General features: G+C 36.8%; 1 protein-coding gene across 4 annotated transcripts in view; it reads right to left on the bottom strand.

The window, feature by feature from the left end:
• FREM2 (FRAS1 related extracellular matrix 2) overlaps window positions 1-18,860 on the bottom strand; it is a 124,319-nt gene that overhangs the window by 52,248 nt on the left and 53,211 nt on the right. For all 4 annotated transcript variants that reach the window (XM_061457457.1, XM_061457458.1, XM_061457459.1 and 1 more), the window contains exons 3-6: window positions 9,468-9,614; window positions 6,945-7,175; window positions 4,202-4,327; window positions 3,017-3,268 (exon numbers count right to left, since the gene is read on the bottom strand). In XM_061457457.1, the coding sequence (XP_061313441.1) occupies window positions 3,017-3,268; window positions 4,202-4,327; window positions 6,945-7,175; window positions 9,468-9,614 (756 nt within the window). The remainder of the gene's footprint in view (window positions 1-3,016; window positions 3,269-4,201; window positions 4,328-6,944; window positions 7,176-9,467; window positions 9,615-18,860) is intronic.

The raw sequence follows: 18,860 nt of genomic DNA, 5'->3' as shown, positions 1-18,860 counted from the left end.
TCCTTTTTATTTGTCTCCAACTTCAGGACCTTTCTAAATTAAAAGATGTCCCAACAGCAGCAATGATTTTAAAAACACGTTTCACAATACATAAATATACCTGTGCATATTCTATCTACTGTGATTTTTTTTTTTTTTTCAGATTTTGCTTTGGCAGCACAGTACAACTGTATAATCCCCAATTAAAGTATTCAGCTGCCACGAATTTCTTTAATATACTCTGGTTCACTAGAAAGGTGAGCACACCTCTTTTACATTTTTGTTTATTGTCATGATTGTATAGCAACTCAGCTATTTTAATTAGACCCTAAGGGCCTTCTCTAGAAATAAAAGAACAAGAAAAGGCTTTGATGATAGGTACTGAAGGTGAATGTTTCCTAATTAACTTGCCTCGAATGCCAGAGGAGATAAGGTAAAGGTGCTAGTGCTGACTTGACTTCCATAGGAAAGATCTCATGCAGTATTATTAAACTTTGACCTTTGCTGTTTGTATCTTTTGATCTTAAGAAGTCAATGCATAATGTTAATCCAGTCACAGTATTTGGAGAAATAACAATATATGACATGCTCTATGACATTCATCCAAAGAAACATTGGTAGGTAGAAGATGAATTTAAACGAACAATGAGAAAAATGTATCAGTAGATGTGAAATAAAGAGGCTAAAGTGGAAAACAGAATTTAGTATGCTAACATTATTATAGCTCATAGACTATTATATATATGGTAAAACTTTTAGCTACCTCTATCTTAGGCATTTTCTCAATTATATTTTATTGTTAAAAGCTAAAGAAATGGTTTTTATTTCACATAGCATACTGTTTTAATTTATTAAAATTTGCTGCAAACAATAATAACCAAAGCCACTTAAAATCCCCTGCTTATGTATGTAGACTTTCAATTGTGATTGCCAGGGTGTTAAATTGCTCCCGTGTTAACAGAAATATGTGTGTATACACGCAATCTGAAATAAGCATATGTACATATGTGTGTGAATACATAGATAAATATGTAAGGTACAGCTTATAATTTATCTACTCTGTATTACAGCTTTTTGCAAATTATAAGCATGTGCTAGAAAACCTGACTAGCAAGTGAATTGTCACTAAGTTTTTGAACATTCTGGACTTTATTGTGGGAGTACTTACACTGATATAGAAAGCAAAAAAGGTATTTCTGTCACACCATTTCAAAGATGGCATATGCAATATTTGGGTGCAAAAAGACAAGTGAGTGTTTATAAAAAATGATCCAAACCTATCTTTCAATATCCAAAATACTGTTTACTCTTACCAGCAAATGTAGATGTTTCATTTCCTATCTGGTGAAAATGTTCTACCCTAATGTCTCAAACACTTCCCTAGCTTTTTTTAATAAATCCCTTAATATTATTATTTGTGTTAAATAGTTCCTGTTTAAAAGTTTGTAGCATTGAGGCAAGTTGTGCTTATAAATGCAGGAAATTAGACTTAAAACTGGATGGTGGTGTACAAACCAAATTACTTCTCATGTTTTCTAATAGCAGGTTAAAATAGAAGAGATTTCTTCTTAACTTCCCTAATATATTGTAGGAGTTTCATAAATTGTTAAATTCTACACTATATTGCGATTGGTTAACTTTCCTAATTTTTAATTCAGTGTCATTGTACAGCTACTCTCCCAATATTCTATGCTTTGCTGTCTACAGACTGTAAAGTTAATGAATTCATCAAAATTATTCAAAAAATAAAATTGTTGCAAAAAACCTACACAAATAAACCTGCATTTGCTATCACAGCAAAGTCAGATAAACATATTTCAGCTTTCATTCAATATATGATCTATTACTTTGCAAGAAGTATTATTTCAAACTGTTGTATCACTAATGTTATATGACTACTCAAATGCTCTACAGAGAAAACAAAGTCACCTCTGTCACTGGATTACACATGAGACATTTCAGGCAGACTGAGTAATTAGGTTGCAATCAGGTGGGTGTCAACTTCCTGCCTTTAAGAGCCACCTTTTATATCCTTAACTAGGGAGAAATCCTGTGCTGATAATAATCTATCTTGGCATCAGACTTTCAAAGAGTACTGTGCTATATAATTCCTCACATCAGTCTTTAGGAAACATGACAGTGTCACAATAGATGGCTTATGGCCTCGTAGAAAGGACTGAAATAGCTTATCTGTATTCCTTTCACAGAATTTACACTTGAGCTGTCAGCCACCAAATTCCCTGTATAAAGGAGGGAAATTGTACCAGGAAACCTTTTTGCTACCACTCCTAGAAAAAGACTTGCCACACCAATGCTAAGGACACTGAAGGAGAAGCTTGAGGTCACAACAATATTTACAAGTATTTTCAAATACATGGTGATAACAATGGTGCTAACAGTTGCTGATTCTACTCTTCCTTAGTCATAGACCTCTCTCTAATCACCACCAGAAATGCCCGTTTCAGTGCAATATATATCAACACTATTGACCACTCAAACAAAGGACATCCTTCTGTTAGCATGCCCTAAGGTGATTTCTAAAGCAACATCTTTTGGTTATTTGCTTCATTAAAAAGACAAAGGAGGCATATATGGACACTTCTAGACAAAAGGAATATAGCTTGCCTGCTAGCAGCTGCTAGATGGTTTCTGGTCCATCAGGAACTGTAATATGGCCCTTATGAGCATAATGTAATGGGCCTCAAGGCTTTGTGGACACCACCTCAGAATCACACATACTAAGGTGACTGTACAGGGTGACATATTGGATTATACCTGTTAACCATGATAGAATGGAAAGGTGCATCTCCTCACTCTCAATCACTGCTCATGTGATTTTCTGAAACCATAAAATACCAATGCTAAATACTTTAAAAATCCACACAGCTTTCCAGTACTACTTTCAAATCTCAAGATGGAAGTAGCATGTACTTTAACCACCAGGAAGAAGTGCAAAAAAACAGTTTCTATGTGCTGATGTGAATGCAGTGTTATTTGTCCAGAACTGGGAATATCACTCAATTACATGATGTCTTACCATCATCCTTGTCAGGTACAATGGTAATTCGAGTGCTTGGGAATTCTGTACCGATTCTTCCACCCATTGGCATGCTCAGCATAACATCAAAGGTCTCAGCCTCTTCATACAAGGAATCATCTATAATAACAATCCGACACATTTTTTCTCGTTCGTCTTTGTCAAAACGCAGAATGCTGTTGTGATCCTCGGGCCTGGATATGTAGTCAGAGTAAGACAGTACAGAGGTTGGGGCAGTGCCAGTTGCTGTTCCTGTGGCATAAAAGGAAAACAGTCACTATACATACTGTGATATATATTCTAATGATCCCCTCACAGAAGCTGAATTTTATTTTCATTATTATCTTTTAATTTCTATTTACTTTTAGGTGAAAGATGGGCTGAAATCTCTGAACAGGTTTTATTTCTGAGGCCTCTGGACAAACTAGTTCTGCATCTGATGCAATGCAAGCACATGGCTCCTCAAATTCATTTGCAGGTTTTAAGTCAGAAGAAATATTGTAGTCTACCACAAGAGACACAGGCTGACAGAGGAGACCCTGTGAGAGTTACAAGTTAACTCCTTTAGTATAATTTATTCACTGAATATTCAGTGGACCAGAAATGAATTAAAACAGATAGAATTTGATGAAAAAAAAAAAATTCTTATTCCAGATCATCTCTCCAAAAATGTTTCTTCATGTCTCCACATGAAAAATTATAATAACAGCAGGGGTGTAGAGAACCCATGCCCTGTGTGAATATAATTAATAGGAGACTGAAAGATAGAGAAAGGAGAAGTATGCCAATTAAGCAATATTATTTTATACCAATTTCTTCCATATATAAACAAGTAAAGGATATCCTAGGCAATCACTGCAGTGCTTTCAGTTCCCACCACTCTCAGATACATCGGGCTGCATATAAAAATTTGCAAAACCATAAAGAACACAGATCCTCTTCACCTCCTAATAAATGGCAGAAATTTGGAACATGATAATTTTTCAGCTTATTCAGTAATACTCTAAGACTGATTGCATTGATGAATACATTTCCAGTTGCGACTGAAGATATTTAGGTGAAAAATGTAATGAACAGTTATAAACAAATCTATTATGCAATAGATAGTGCAATTCTTTTTGCTTTTCTGCCTGTTTTCCATTTTTTACTTTTTTTTTTTTTTTCTCCTACAGTAAATTCTGTTACCTTGTAGTGTGTAGCAGATAACCATCAGTTCCTGGCTCACGTCTCCACTTCTTCTGACTGGAATAAATAATTCACCAACGTCTTCTTTAATAGTATAGGTGGACTGAGGAAGAAAGACTGTTGATTCTGTAAAGAACAGACACATCTGTTTACATAGATTTATGGCCTCATAAAGTCACCTGTAAATTAGCCAGAAGCATTTTAGCATAATCTAAAGTGCAACAAATAACTCATATTTACCATCAACGGGGATAAATTTTAAGAAAAATATGGAGGGTGAGAGACGTAGAGTTTCTTAGTCTTTCAGAATTGAAAATCAGATCATTAGGTCTGAATTCAGAAGTACTCGCTAAGCAGTCTCTGACATAACCAATTAACTTATCTAGGGGTAATGGCGCAAGACATTGTTTGAAGAAATCTTCCACAAAGGGCTATATTTTTATTATTTCCATGGTATTTCACTATTAACTTTTAATAACAGAAGCATCGATAGCATAGCTCACACACAAGCAGCAGTTCTGAAAAGTTGCTGTTTAACTTATGCTATCAAGCTCACAGTAAAAATCATTTGGTATTGAGGGGACGCAAGACTGAGCGTTTGCTATCCCACTTTGACTTGGGCATTTGATTCAAGTTGGTTTCATGTCTACATTCCTGTTTTACTCAAAGGCGACATAGCCAATACAGTCAGTGAAGTCTGGAGAGCAATCTCACCCTAAAAGGTATTGGACCAAAACATGTCAGATCTTCTTTTTCAAGGAAACAACCCCACTAAAATGCATTTTAAACTCATTTATTATTTTATACTCATATAAATAGATTACTGAATTCTATGTTGTTACTGGAATTCAGGTTCAGCTTTGTTCTTGTCCTCTCAAAACCTCAAGAACAAAAGGTGGTTATGCATACAAGAACCTTTAGTTTCATTAATATGACTGCAATCCAAACAGGATATAATTCTGTAAAATATTAAATGAAGTGGTACCAGCTGACAGCACAAAGCAAATAATTTCATTATTGCAGAATACTTAGGCAAAAATGTTCTGAAAATTGCCAGGTGACTTCTTTGAAAACATGTTCCATGTTTGATTTCTCCAACTGGAAAATACTACTAGCGTGATTTAAGGTAAAAGCTTGCCTTAAAAATGCTGTAATTCAGGTTTGATAAAATCTATACACATTCACTATTCCAGGAAATAAAAAAAAAAAAATGCGAAAAGCAGCAAATCGCTACCTTGTTTTAAAGTAAACCAAAAGGTAACACTAAAGCCCCCAAATTTACTCCTTTTATTTCTCCATTTAGAATTAGTTTGACAAAATTAAAAACTCTATCCTTGAAGTAAAATGCAGGAATCTGATTTGTTCTTTTTCCTGTCTCTCTTATAATTATCCAACTAGGAGTAAAATGACACTATAAAAGTTTAACAGATCTTATGAACAGCATAAAAGATCAGGGGAGAATGATCTAGACCATCTCAGCTAGTGCAAGAAAACACACCTTTATGCAAGCTATTTTTGGAATAAAACATTAACTAATGTCCCATACACTGAGGGGCTGGTACAGCTTTTCAAGCAAACTCACTATTTTGGTGCTAAGACTTCACCATTAAAATCAATTAATTTTAAAATCATTTTCACTGGAAGCAGAATAAAACTTTTGATGGTTCCTCTTTAGCTGGCATCTGACCTTCTCATTACCTGCACTTTAAAAGATTATCAGGAAACCCAATCCTTCCTCTCAGAGTTCTTTCTCTGTTTTTCCTGTAGATATTCCTTGATTTGCAGTTGTGCACTGATTTTCTCCTATGCAATCCACTTTATGAATAATTACTAAAAATTATCTTAATGTAAAATATAGAAAAAAAATTGTTTGCATTAAGACAACTCAGATGATTATCTCGAATTGTGCTATCTCACTGATCATACAAAAATAGATTTAACACATTTTCAAGTAATTTCCATATCTCAGTGACTAAATATGGATGTCTGACAATTTTCCTGCAGTCCTCTTCAAATGTTAATTAGGGAAGGCTATTTAAAACAATCTGTTACTGTCACTCAGTATGTGAAAGACTCCTTAAGGATAGTTTGGTGTGACCATGGCCCAAGAGTTCAAGTGTCTGGATGCAGTTAAAAAATAACGCAACCAGAGCACATTCTAGTTTCTTTCTTCAATTTTTTTTCTCCTTCTTTTTAATAAGCTATTTTTTTTCATTTACATTTAAACATAATTTTATTTTTTTCTTGGTAGTTTGTGATGTCCTTGGTCTAGTGAACCCTTACTGAGCTTCTCAGCTTAAGACCTAACAGACACAACTAGTTTGCTCCAAGACCCAGACTTGTTGGTACCAATCAGCCTGTATTTTCTGTACCATCCTCTCCCACATGAATTATCATGGCAAATTAAATCAAATCAAACACCTATGCAGATACACTCTGTTTGCAAACACACTGAACTGAAAACCTGTTAAACCTAAAATGAAGACAAAACTAGACAAGCAACAAACTAGAGATAATATAGGAAAAATGTAGGTATTTCATTAAAGAATGCTACCTTAGTCATACAGTCATGAATCACTTAAAGGGGTAGAGGACAAACAACTACCCAATGCCCAAGTCTGTCTTCAGAAATAATCTAAGGAAAGGTAAGCTTTACTATCCAATGTTACTCACAGCATTTGCTCAGCAGCTTGCCTTTTGGTATATGCCCATATTGGCAGTACAGTTCTGGAAAGGTTCTTACCATCTCCTGGGTCAATAATTTCCACCGTGGATACAGCAGGAAATTCCAGAACTGCCATGACAGGCTCAGAAAGAACAATTTGGAAGGATTCAGACTGTTCATGTTCACCATCACTCAAAATCCGTACTCGCCATGTAGCTAAGGTTTGGCCAGGATTAAACTGCACCTGTCTCTGAGCTTTTCCTCTGAAGTCTCTATCTTTCTTGGCAGTGCCATCTTTGGTGCTAATACCTGACAAAAAAAAAAACAAAACAAAAAACAAACAAACAAAAAGAATTCAGGTAATTAAAAGCATCACTTGCAATTTTTCTCTCATTATGTCATCTTTAAAAAAAAGACTTTTTAGAAAAATATACTTTCCACAACCTGAGAGTGTTCAAGCCAGCTCTGTTACTCTTGACCAATTTTATACTGGTGTCACACATAGAGGTGAAAGTACATTAATTAACATTATGAAATACAGTTTGGACAGAATTAGTCAAAGCAAAACTAAATACTAGGAAACCTTTATATTCTCAGAGGTCACAGTCAAGTTTCCATTTCTCTGTAATTCAAGAATGGATTCAGTTCAAGAAAGGCAAACAGATTTCCCCCCTCTTTAACATTCTGGGTTCTCTTCTGTTCCAGAACATCTAAATAACATGCTGCCTGAAACCCTCAAAAATATTTATTTCTCTTAGAAGAAAATAAAAAAACACCTGAAAAGTTCAGCCTTCAAATGGTAAGGAAAACATAAAGACATGAAGGGGTAAAACATACAGAATAAGATGAAAGATGAACCAATCTGAACGAGTGTGGTCATTCCCACTACAGTAATCATTGTTTTAAATTGTTATCCACTTATTTCAGTGTTTGAGTAATGACAGTCACTAAACTCAAGTCAAGCTGAAACTGCAACGTCATGGGAAAAAATCCATGACATACAGCACAGGCCTTGTAACCTGGTACCTAGGCTGCCCGAAAACGGCTTTTTACTGGCATTTGCCTCACAATTTCAGGCTGTCTGACAGCCCCTGATGGAAATTAGAGAGTCCTTCAAAACCATCTACACCTCATGCATTTGGCCTCTGTTTGAACAGCTCTGAGGTTTTCAGAAAAAACATAAAGTTCCCCCTTCTCTGACTGTTTCTTCTAACTGTATTTTTTAGTGTATTAAAATGTATTGCCTTTCCTTACAAACCTTGACTTTCTTGTTTCCTGCTTGGGCCTCCTCCTAAGTCATAGCCAACATTTTACGTAACCTACAACCCTTCAGCCACTTTGGTGCTGCACATGGACCAGAAAGGCCAGTAAGCACCTTAACCAAAATCTTTTATGGTATTTCGAACACTGTAATTCCACTTTGCAGGATTAAGGCAGTCAGAGGCTATTTATGCAAACTGGTTTTGTTGGATTTTTAGTCAGCTCAATCCAGAAACTTAACTTGGATCTATAGGTAGAAAGCTTTGTAAATGCTATTTCAAGAATCAGAAGTAAAATCAGTATCTGTTAATCAGTACCAGTAATTAATTTAAACCACATATCTGTAACTTTATATTTAATTAACCTCTTTTGTTCTTTCACTTGCTTTAAAAGAAATATATTATCAAAGTTAGTCCACTGTCCAAAACAAAGTTTTGGTTTTTAAGTTAGATTCGCTTTTAAGTTAGATTCGCTTAGCTAGTACTTACATCCCTTAAATCTCATGTCAAAACAGGTACCCTAACTACATCTTAATACCTGAAACTCAGATTCTTATTCAGAAAGAGACTTAAACAGAAGTCATGATTTATAAGCATGAGCTTGTGCTCTATGCCAGGTAAATACTTACATATCTCTGCAAAACCAGCTTGAAACTGAGTGCCTTTTCTAAGCATTGTAAGCTTACAATAGGTTTGACATGAAACTATAAAAGGATAATGCTCCCTGGTCCAAATGCATCACCGGGAAGAGGATGGGAACAGATCCAGAAGCTACAGACAGGCGTGAGGTTGCAGACTGCGATAACACAATCTTTTTTCAGCTTTTCACTCTCCAGACACTGCAAAACTTTCAACACCTCTTGTATCAGCCTTAGTCAACTGCCAAGACTGACTGAAGAAAATGAGCCTAATGTTCATGCTAATCAGACCAGCTCACAATAACCTTCCTGGAAAATTATCTATGGTTATTGTTGTTTTTCCAATTGCTACAACTGTATTGTCTCATTACCGGAAAAAATAAAATCTGGAAAGAGACTGTACTCTGTGAAACAAACACAACAGTGGCATCAATCAAATAAAAAGCAGAAGGACTGAATCTTGGGTTGTTGAGTCAAAAATAAATTGCAGAAGACTGAAAAGATGAAAATTTCATTATATTACTAAAGAAATCACATATCCACCATAACAAAAGATACTTCCTTTAATAAATGAACATATTCCTTTGAATCTAGCTTGCTTATTATGAAACACTAGCAAAAGGATATAGCTGTATTGATACATTTTATCAGCTATCTGGCCAGTGATTTATGGAAGCAATTAATAAGGCTAAAATAGCACTTACTTATAAAAGACGTTTCTCCCAGGTAACCTCTCCGTTTAAGAACAACATCAAGATATTTGGAGTCTTCATTTACTAAATAATACTCCTTTTCTAAGGAGATCCATGCCCAGTTTAGGCGAAAATGTTGATTCTTCAGCTTATTACCTCCTGCAAAACAAAATTATAAAAATATATTTATTATTTTTTCTTTTTTTGTTAAATACTACTTTCTCTTCTGAGGTTAACAGAAGCTGGGTAAGATGTGTATCTTAGCTGACTATTGCAATCCAAAGGATTTAAAGATTTAAAACTAAGAAATAACAAGTAAAGAACCCAACCATGATAAATTTGGAACATATAGGAATAAATTTTATCTTAGATGCATATAAACAAGTATATTAATTTTATTTTATTTTATTTTATATTTTATTTTAGTTCAAGGGGAAAAGAACAAGAATTAATCGAAATATATTTGGGAAAATTACAAAAATTGTGTATGATCCAAATTTCTGCAGAACCATATTGGTATTTCCAAATAACACACAAGGTAGGACGTCACACAGAACTTCCTTGATATGGTCAGAGTGCCAGAAGCACTGGAAGACCCTCAGTATTCAGAGAGACTGGAGATGATACCTACTATCTTTTAGTCTGCATTTACCCACGCAGTCTGCTTCTAAAACTCAATATTTTATTCATTAAATCTAACAATTTCTGCTCTTATTGGTTTAGAATTGATTCATCAGCACTGCATGATTCCAGGAACAGCTTTCACATCTTCCTAGGAAATGCTTCCAAGAAGATTAAGTATCCCTGATACATGCTACTGTTTATACCTATGCTTATGCCTCCTAAGCTTAACTCTTAAGTTACTTAAATCTTGAGTTGAGTATGTTTGCCTGTGTCACCTAAGAAGATTTAGAGAGATACAAATTCTTATTAGAATGCTCTTAAAGTATTTTGCAACCGATCTGTCTTCACAATTTGGTGAACGCCCCAAACTGAGTAAGTTGCTGAGATGTGTACTGAGTATCAGTTTTCAGAGTCTAGACCAAAAGATGTCCTCACAGTTCTTTTTACATAGTTATTTTTATGTATTTATTAATGGGATTTGCACAACTGTAACAAAACAGGAAATATTTCTTGAAATGGCAGGCTTCATGGAGCATTTCTTGGTCTAGAAAAGCAAGCCAGAAATAACAACTGCAAACAGATGGCCCTCAAAGGTCCACTTAAAAATGCTACTTTTTTTCAGTTGGAAAGATAACAGCTGAAAAGAGCTAGCATCCATTCCATTGACTATAAACCAAATGACTGCACAATAGACTGAGTATCTCCAGTTAGATTAACACATTTCTGATAAAATATAGCATAGCTTTACTTTCTCATGTACAGTTTACCGCCATCTGTTCACTGATTTTCCACAGTAAAAAGGCATTTCTTGTCAATGTAGGGATTCTGGATGCCACAGATAAAAGAGCTTGACAAATCAAGTCCTGTATATCATCCTATTGGATATGTTTGTTATTAGGACAATTCTCTAAATTCCATAGCAAGAATCATATAACCTGTTCAGCTCATCGAAGGCAGATGCTCATTCAGCAACTGTCTTCTGGGAACATTTGCTTGTGTGAGAGGCTGTAGTCTGATTTCCTTCCCACAAGGTGCTGCTACTGAACCAGGTTTGCTCAGGTAATGACTGAAATGCGCCAGGAGCCTCCTTTAGAACTTAACACTTCTGTACACAAGCCAGTGAATAAAGCAATTTCTCTGAGCAGCAGAGAAACATATCTAAATATGTCTGTTCACACATGGCTTAAGTACTGGAAGAAGAACTAAATGGAGGTTTATTTTCCCCTTCCAGTTTCTTCCATTCTATTATTTGAAAAATTAGGCAGCCCTTTCATACGCTTCCACTTTTCTCCAGAGGTAAGCCTCTCTATTTCTTTATTGACTCATCTGTTAGAAAAAAACAACTACCATACTTGTGTGATCTCATATAAAGGCAATGGTCTTGGGTAAACAAAAGTAGGGATACTTGAGCATCACATTGCACTCTTTCCTCTGCTTCTTTCTTCTCTTTTGATCTCTGTTATTACTGACAAAGGCTACAAAAACGCATACCAAAAACTAATGAGCTGCACAAACCCAGTAAGTATAGTGTTAGCTACACCAGCACGTACTTTAGGTTAGCCTTATGTTATGTCTTCTCATTAGTTTCCTGGGACAAATGTAACAGCGTATGTCTTATTCTTTAATCTAGTGAGAAAAGGTGGTTAGAGGGAAAAAATACTAAAATGAATATTCTCATTTAAGCATTTACCTTTCTAACCATGCTGTTCATATATCTTTTAAAAGATGTAAAACCTCCATGAGAAATTCAGATTAGATTGTCAGAACTTTCTATCATGATGCAAAGAGCTCGGAGAAGGAAAGAATTAGCTCCAGTTCTCTCCACAGATCACTGGTTTGTGTGAAGACATTATAAAATCTATCTTTATCATTACATCTATCTCTATCATTAAATCATGTCTCTTGAGCACTGACCTGAAGGGCATATTATAATGCTGATGAACATTTGATTGTAGCTTTGCTGTCCCTAGGAGCTACCTCAGAACCCTAATTCATAAAAAAAAGCATACAACTATACGAGTGTTCACTTACTGACACAGTAGAAGTTGATGTATCTTGATAACAGATACTGGCTTCCCTACATGGTATCTGTGGCATAATCAGTCAGAGATGAATCAGCTAAAGAGTGTCTAACCTGTACAAATGTAGCCACGAAGTCTCACTGTGTCCACAAGATATTGCTGTAGAAACACAGCTGTCTCGTACAGCTTTATGGTGCAACATATCTGCTCTCTTTAGTCATTAAGTGTTTTTTTTTAATGGGAAAAAACACAACCTATAAATTCTTCCAGGGCAACAAACAAACACAAGAAAGAGAAGAAAAAAACAAATCCTAAACACCCAAAACACACCCCTCCCCTCCCCCCCCCCCCCCCCCAGCGGTAAATAAGGCACTAAGAACGAACAGTTTCCTTAATATTTTTAATTTGGTCTTTTTTCCTTTCTATTCTTATCTTGCTTCCTAAACAGACTACAAAAGGATGTTAAAAAGGAGAATCAGATCAACTGTGATAGTACAGGAATCATCATATGGCATAAATAAAACCACAGCAAGACATCTTAACAAAAATTTCCTCTCTCTTCCTCCAGTTCTTTCCAGGTTCTGCTACTACTTGCTGATTTGTTTCCATGTCTGCAAGAGCTGCAGTCTTTCTTTATTGGTTCAGAATATTTGACCCTACTGGGTGCCTCATTCAGGCAGGGTTACTGAAGTCGGACTACTCTACCCTCCTTGCTATAGATCTCCTCACTGAAGCAGGTACATAAAGCATATGAAGAAGAAAACCCACTCCTGAACAACCTGCAGAGAACACAAAGACAGCAAGAGAGTACAGAAAAGGGAATCATCTGGTTTGAGACATTTGTCCTATTTTCTCATCCTCTGATCAGCCTTCTTCTGTGCCAAACCGAGTTAATCTATACCAGGATAAAGTTACTTCAGCAGTTTTAGTAGATCTAAAATCTGTTCTGAAATGCAGAAATCTTCATCCCAAACATCATTATTCCCTATTTAGTCAGGAAGCTCCCTGTCAACCTTAGCACTTCTCAAGTTTTTTGTTTCCCACACTATTTGCTAATGTTATTCCTGGTTTGTATAAACGTTTTTTTGGCAGACTAGACAAGGAAGAGACAATCTTAGACAATTCTGATAGTCAGAATAGATACAGAGAAGATATTACATGTTTAACTCAAGATGGATAGCTTCAACAACTCTGATTTGTCATAGTATGTCATGGTCCTAGGACATTCTACCTCCAGGTTAAAAAGGCAAAGGTCTCAAGTAATGCTTTGACTGTCAAACTATTAACATAACCCCACCTATGATATAGATGAGAAAAGTTCTTCAGTCATTGGGGCAGCACAGCATTGGACTAGATCTTTAAAGATCCCTTCCAATACTAGCTATCTATAATTCTATGATCATACGTTATTCCCTCTGTTATGATCATCAGAAAAGGCATATCCTGTAAAACTGTGTTAACTTAATACAGAAAAATTATTTGCAGATGTGAAACGTGTAAGTAAACTCAGTATGTAAAATATACCATTAGAATGTTTTGAATTGACTTCAAAGATGCATAAGCTAACTTCATAATTTTATCCAATTAGAAACCCATTAAAATGCTTCACTTTATCAACTCTTTTAAAAATGTACTACAATGAACTCCAATCACTAAACTTGCTGAACTCTGCACCCTTCTGCATTCTATCTCCCACTGTAACACAATATATTCGCAGAACAACCAAAACCAACCCCTTAAACTAGCCCTTAGTGATTAGGGACTAAAACAATGCTATCTCTGACTTCTCATGAGAAAACACACTCTTCCCAGCGTTATGGACTTTGCTTGCCTTGAGTGTAATTGCTGGTATCCAATGAACTGTAGACAGTTTCCATCTTTCACTAGTTTCTGTAATTCTTTTTTGCTTCTATTTTATGTCTCCCCACAAGAAAGAAGATGGAATGGCCCCATTTGCCAGGGCTCAGACAAATGTTTGAAGTCATGTAGCAGGAAAAAAATCTGAAGAACACTGTAGAGTTGTTTTGTTACAAAATGAGGAGGGGAACTGAGAAAAGAGACATGGATGTAAAGGCTAGCTACTGCATATTAAATTTTGATCCCAGTAAAATTCAACTAAGCATAATTAAGGATGTCTCCAAGTACAGTCTGGAGATATATGCTGGGTTAACTTAAGCAATTGCCAATTCATAGAATCATAGAACAGTTAGGGTTGGAAAGGACCTTAAAACCATCTAGTTCCAAGCCACCTGCCACGGGCAGGGACACCTTATGCTAAATCATGTCACCCAAGGCTCTGCCCAACCTGGCCTTGAACACTGCCAGGGATGGAGCATTCACAACCTCCCTGGGCAACCCATTCCAGTGCCTCACCACCCTAACAGCAAAGAATTTCCTCCTTATATCCAAGCTAAACTTCCCCTGTTTAAGTTTTAACCCATTACCCCTAGTCCTATCACTACAGTTGCTAATGAAGAGTCCCTTCCCAGCATCCCTATAGGCCCCCCTTCAGATACTGGAAGGCTGCTATGAGGTCTCCACGCAGCCTTCTCTTCTCCAGGCTGAACAGCCCCAACTTCCTCAGCCTGTCTTCATATGGGAGGTGCTCCAGTCCCGTGATCATCCTCATGGCCCTCCTCTGGACTTGTTCCAACAGTTCCATGTCCTTTTTACATTGAGGACACCAGAACTGCACACAATACTCCAGGTGAGGTCTCACAAGAGCAGAGTAGAGGGGCAGGATCACCTCCTTCGACCTGCTGGTCACGCTCCTTTTGATGCAGCCCAGGACACAGTTGGCTTTCTGGGCTGCGAGCACACACTGAAGCCGGCTCATGTTCATTTTCTCATGAACCAGCACCCCCAAGTCCTTCTCCACAGGGCTGCTCTGAATCTCTTCTCTGCCCAACCTGTAGCTGTGCCTGGGATTGCTCCGACCCAGGTGTAGGACCTTGCACTTGGCATGGTTAAACTTCATGAGGTTGGCATCAGCCCACCTCACAAGCATGTTAAGGTCCCTCTGGATGGCATTCCTTCCCTCCAGCGTATCAACCGAACCACACAGCTTGGTGTCATCGGCAAACTTGCTGAGAGCACACTCAATCCCACTGTCGATGTCAGCGATGAAGATGTTGAACAAGACCGGTCCCAACACCGATCCCTGAGGGACGCCACTCGTTACTGGTCTCCAGCTGGACATTGAGCCATTGACCACAACTCTTTATGTGGGCCACCCAGCCAGTTCTTTATCCACTGAGTGGTCCATCCATCAAATTGATGACTCTCCAATTTGGAGACAAGGATGTTGTGTGGGACAGTATCGAACGCTTTGCACAAGTCCAGGTAGATGACATCAACTGCTCCACCCCTCTCCATCAGTTCTGTAGCCCCATCCTAGAAGGCCACCAAATTGGTCAGGCAGGATTTCCTCTTAGTGAAGCCGTGTTGGCTGTCACCAAGCACCTTGTTGATTTTCATGTGCCTTAGCATGCCTTCCAGGAGAATCTGCTCCAAGATTTTGCCAGGCACAGAGGTGAGACTGACTGGTCTGTAATTCCCCGGGTCATCCATTTTCCCCTTCTTGAAAATGGGGGTTATAGGTCCCTTTTTCCAGTCATCAGAACTTCACCTGACTGCCATGATTTTTCAAATATGATGGACAATTCAAGTCTATGTCCAGTTCTTTTTCAGGAGATTAAAAGATTCTGATTAAGAGATTACCTAGATTTTCATTTACAGAAACTGTGGAAGCAAATTTGCACTGTCTCTCCTGTCACTTCAATTCATAGTCTTTACTTAATCTCAGTGTAAATCAGCTCAGTGCAAATCAGTTCACCAAATGCCAGGACACCTTCATTCTATTGGCTGTAGCAAGATGCAGGGAACTTCCAAAGGAAAAAGCAAAACAGATAAAGAGAAACGCAGTTTGAATCATCAAAAAAAAAAAAAAAAACAAACACCCCACGCTGGAGCACCACATGTGTTTAAAAGCCTTTATAGATATGAAGTGTTTAGCTTTGTAACTGAATTCCAGAGAATCTAAAAGATCCACTTTCTGGCTTGGGATTCTGTTTTACAAGCAAGGGACTAGCTCTGTAGGAACTGAGTGATTCCCACTTTTACAGTTCCAACAGTGAATATGTAAATAATTTAATGGATCCAGAGTAAATGCTTAAGCACATACCCGTGTGTGCTGCTGAATCGTTGTTTGTAACAGAAGAGAAAGACATTGAGCTACCTGAAAAGTTCTTAGCAAGACTGAACACAGTACCACTGGGCAAAAAATATTCATATTATTCCTCTTCTCACTCAAATTACTTTATTTTGCCCTGTCAATAAGGTGATGAGCAGGCAAAAAAAAACAAGTTAAACAAAATACATGTGCCACATACCTCTTGGTTAGTACAGCCTTATTTGCTAGGCACTTACCAGTAATTATTTTAAACTAATCAGCAGCTAGTAATCACTGCTGACAGCCTTTATGTGAAAGTAGTAAAAAGCTTGGGAGCTTACCCTTCCTTCTGCAGAGCTAATTCATATAATCAGATTCAAAAGAAGCAGGACAAAACCAAAGGGGAATGACAGGAGAGGAAGCATTTGAAGGAAGACAGTTGACAGTTATTATGTATGTCCCACTACACCTAGCAGCACTTCGTTCTCAGAAGTCTTTATTGTTATTGTAGAGATATGTCCATATATTGAAACGATGCTTTATGTTATTGCCTATTGGATAAAAACTGACCACTGCTTCTCAGCAGAAAAAAAAAAAAAAATCATCCAAATTCAATAGTTCCAGGGAATAACCACTACTGACAAAACACTATGATGTTTCTCAGGTCCCAGGGCACAGGAACATAATCAACTCTTGTGGCACCTGTTCCACAAAAGGTGAAGACAAGAAACAGGCTACTTAAGGGTAGGATTCATATAATCTAATTTTATCGTGTAATAGATGTATGTTGAATTTAGGCTAGCTGTGTAGGTACAATGAATGGGAAGAACTGCAGGTATATCTGATATGAACAGCAGGATTACCCTCTGGAAAGATTTGGCCCACTTCATTGAATACAATGAGAGAGTTTTAAGCCCACCAGTCTAGATGGATAAACAGAAGTCCAGTAACATGATTTTCACACATGCACGAAGAAGAGTCCTGAGAAAACTCAAAGATACAACTAATCCTGAACTGTAATACAGTAAACTTGTAAATTCAAACACTTTAAAAGTAATCTTCAGAATATTTAAAAGTAATATTTTAAATACAGATTATTTAAAGAAAAATCTATTTGGTTTAGACTAATTACTATGTTATTACAAAGTTATTTCCATGTTGTCATTAAACTAATTATCACGTTGCATAGTCACAAACTAATGTTGCATCAGAAATAATTTAAACTTCCTTGTGAGTAATAACAGAGAAAACCCAAACATACCACTCAAGCTGTCATGTCTATCATTAAATAAGGCCCATATTACCTAAAGCAGAATACCTTTTTTCCTAAGGATCCACACCCTGCACCTCCCTCTGAGGGAAAAAAAACACCACCTGGATTAGTAAGGTCTCATGCATGCATGGCCTGCAGCAGTAAGTAAATTTATTAGATCTCTGGCAACACATTCTTAAAATAAACTTAGTGGTCTTCAGGTCTCTGCTTACTAATTCGTTTTGTGGCACCAGATAACTTCTCCCAAATCCAGGCTCCAACTGAACTGAAGCAAGGTTCATTTCCTTGTCTCACAGAATAACAGGTTTAGCTCCCCTAACATAGTTACTGTCCCATGTGGAACTTTCTTCTGGATTACATCTTTAAAGCAGTGATACACACATATCAGCCTGTAAGAAAATGACTGTCATTTAAAGCCTAACCAGGCAACGTGTTAAATTTGAGGGTCCTGGGCTATCCTCAGTCTCAGTTTTGAAACTAATAAGTAATAACAGAAAAGGTTACTTCAACCTCACAAATGAAAGGCATTCCAGGAGAATAGGAGCCAGGAGGAACATACAGTCAAAGTATTGTCTTGTGCTATTTTAAGAAATGCCTTTATTCTGAGAAAAATATATATTGATTTCCATTTCTTTAAGTAACATTTTAATTCACAACCCACTACTGCAAACTGCTTCATATTTGCCTAATATTTCAATGCTCGCAATATCATTCTCATGCTTAAAATCAGGACACATGAGTGGGTGCTATCTGAAACTGAGGCCTCTAATTTTTCATAGTGAAATTGGAATGGTATTTGTGTCAAATTGGAAGATTTCCCTCGAAGAAGCAGGTGAACTTTTTTAACTCTAACTGTTGAATACTGTCTTTGCAGAGTTACCCTCCATTTCAGTGACAATCCAAACTCATAAATCTCAAATTTTATAGCCTGAAGAGGAAAATGTATGCAAGAGGGATTAAAGGTTGTTGTTATTTGTAAAATCCACTCTAAACAAAAAGGAACAGCTAAAACTAAACAGAAGTTTCCATTTTATCAACTGGACTTGATGTAACTTACTGAGTACTTATAAGAAAATTATTCTTTTCCATGTAAAAAAGTGATTGAACTGTTTTTCTTTATTAAGAATTCACTTCCACAGACTTGAATTTTGGTTTCTTTGCTGTTCTGGCAATGCAACAAATGAAATGCCTGACTGACTGGAGGAGAACAAATGTCAGGCACGTTCATTTAACATTTACTTTTATTTCATTTCAGAGTAATTGTAGCAGATAATCTAAAATACTTAACTTTTAATATTATCTTACCTGAGAAACTC

This window comes from Pezoporus flaviventris, unplaced genomic scaffold (assembly GCF_033815535.1).
Source record: "Pezoporus flaviventris isolate CSIRO_AGI_PZ_B2104156 unplaced genomic scaffold, CSIRO_AGI_Pfla_v1 ptg000025l, whole genome shotgun sequence".
NCBI lineage: Eukaryota > Metazoa > Chordata > Aves > Psittaciformes > Psittacidae > Pezoporus > Pezoporus flaviventris.
This window is presented reverse-complemented; position numbering and strand designations above follow the sequence as displayed.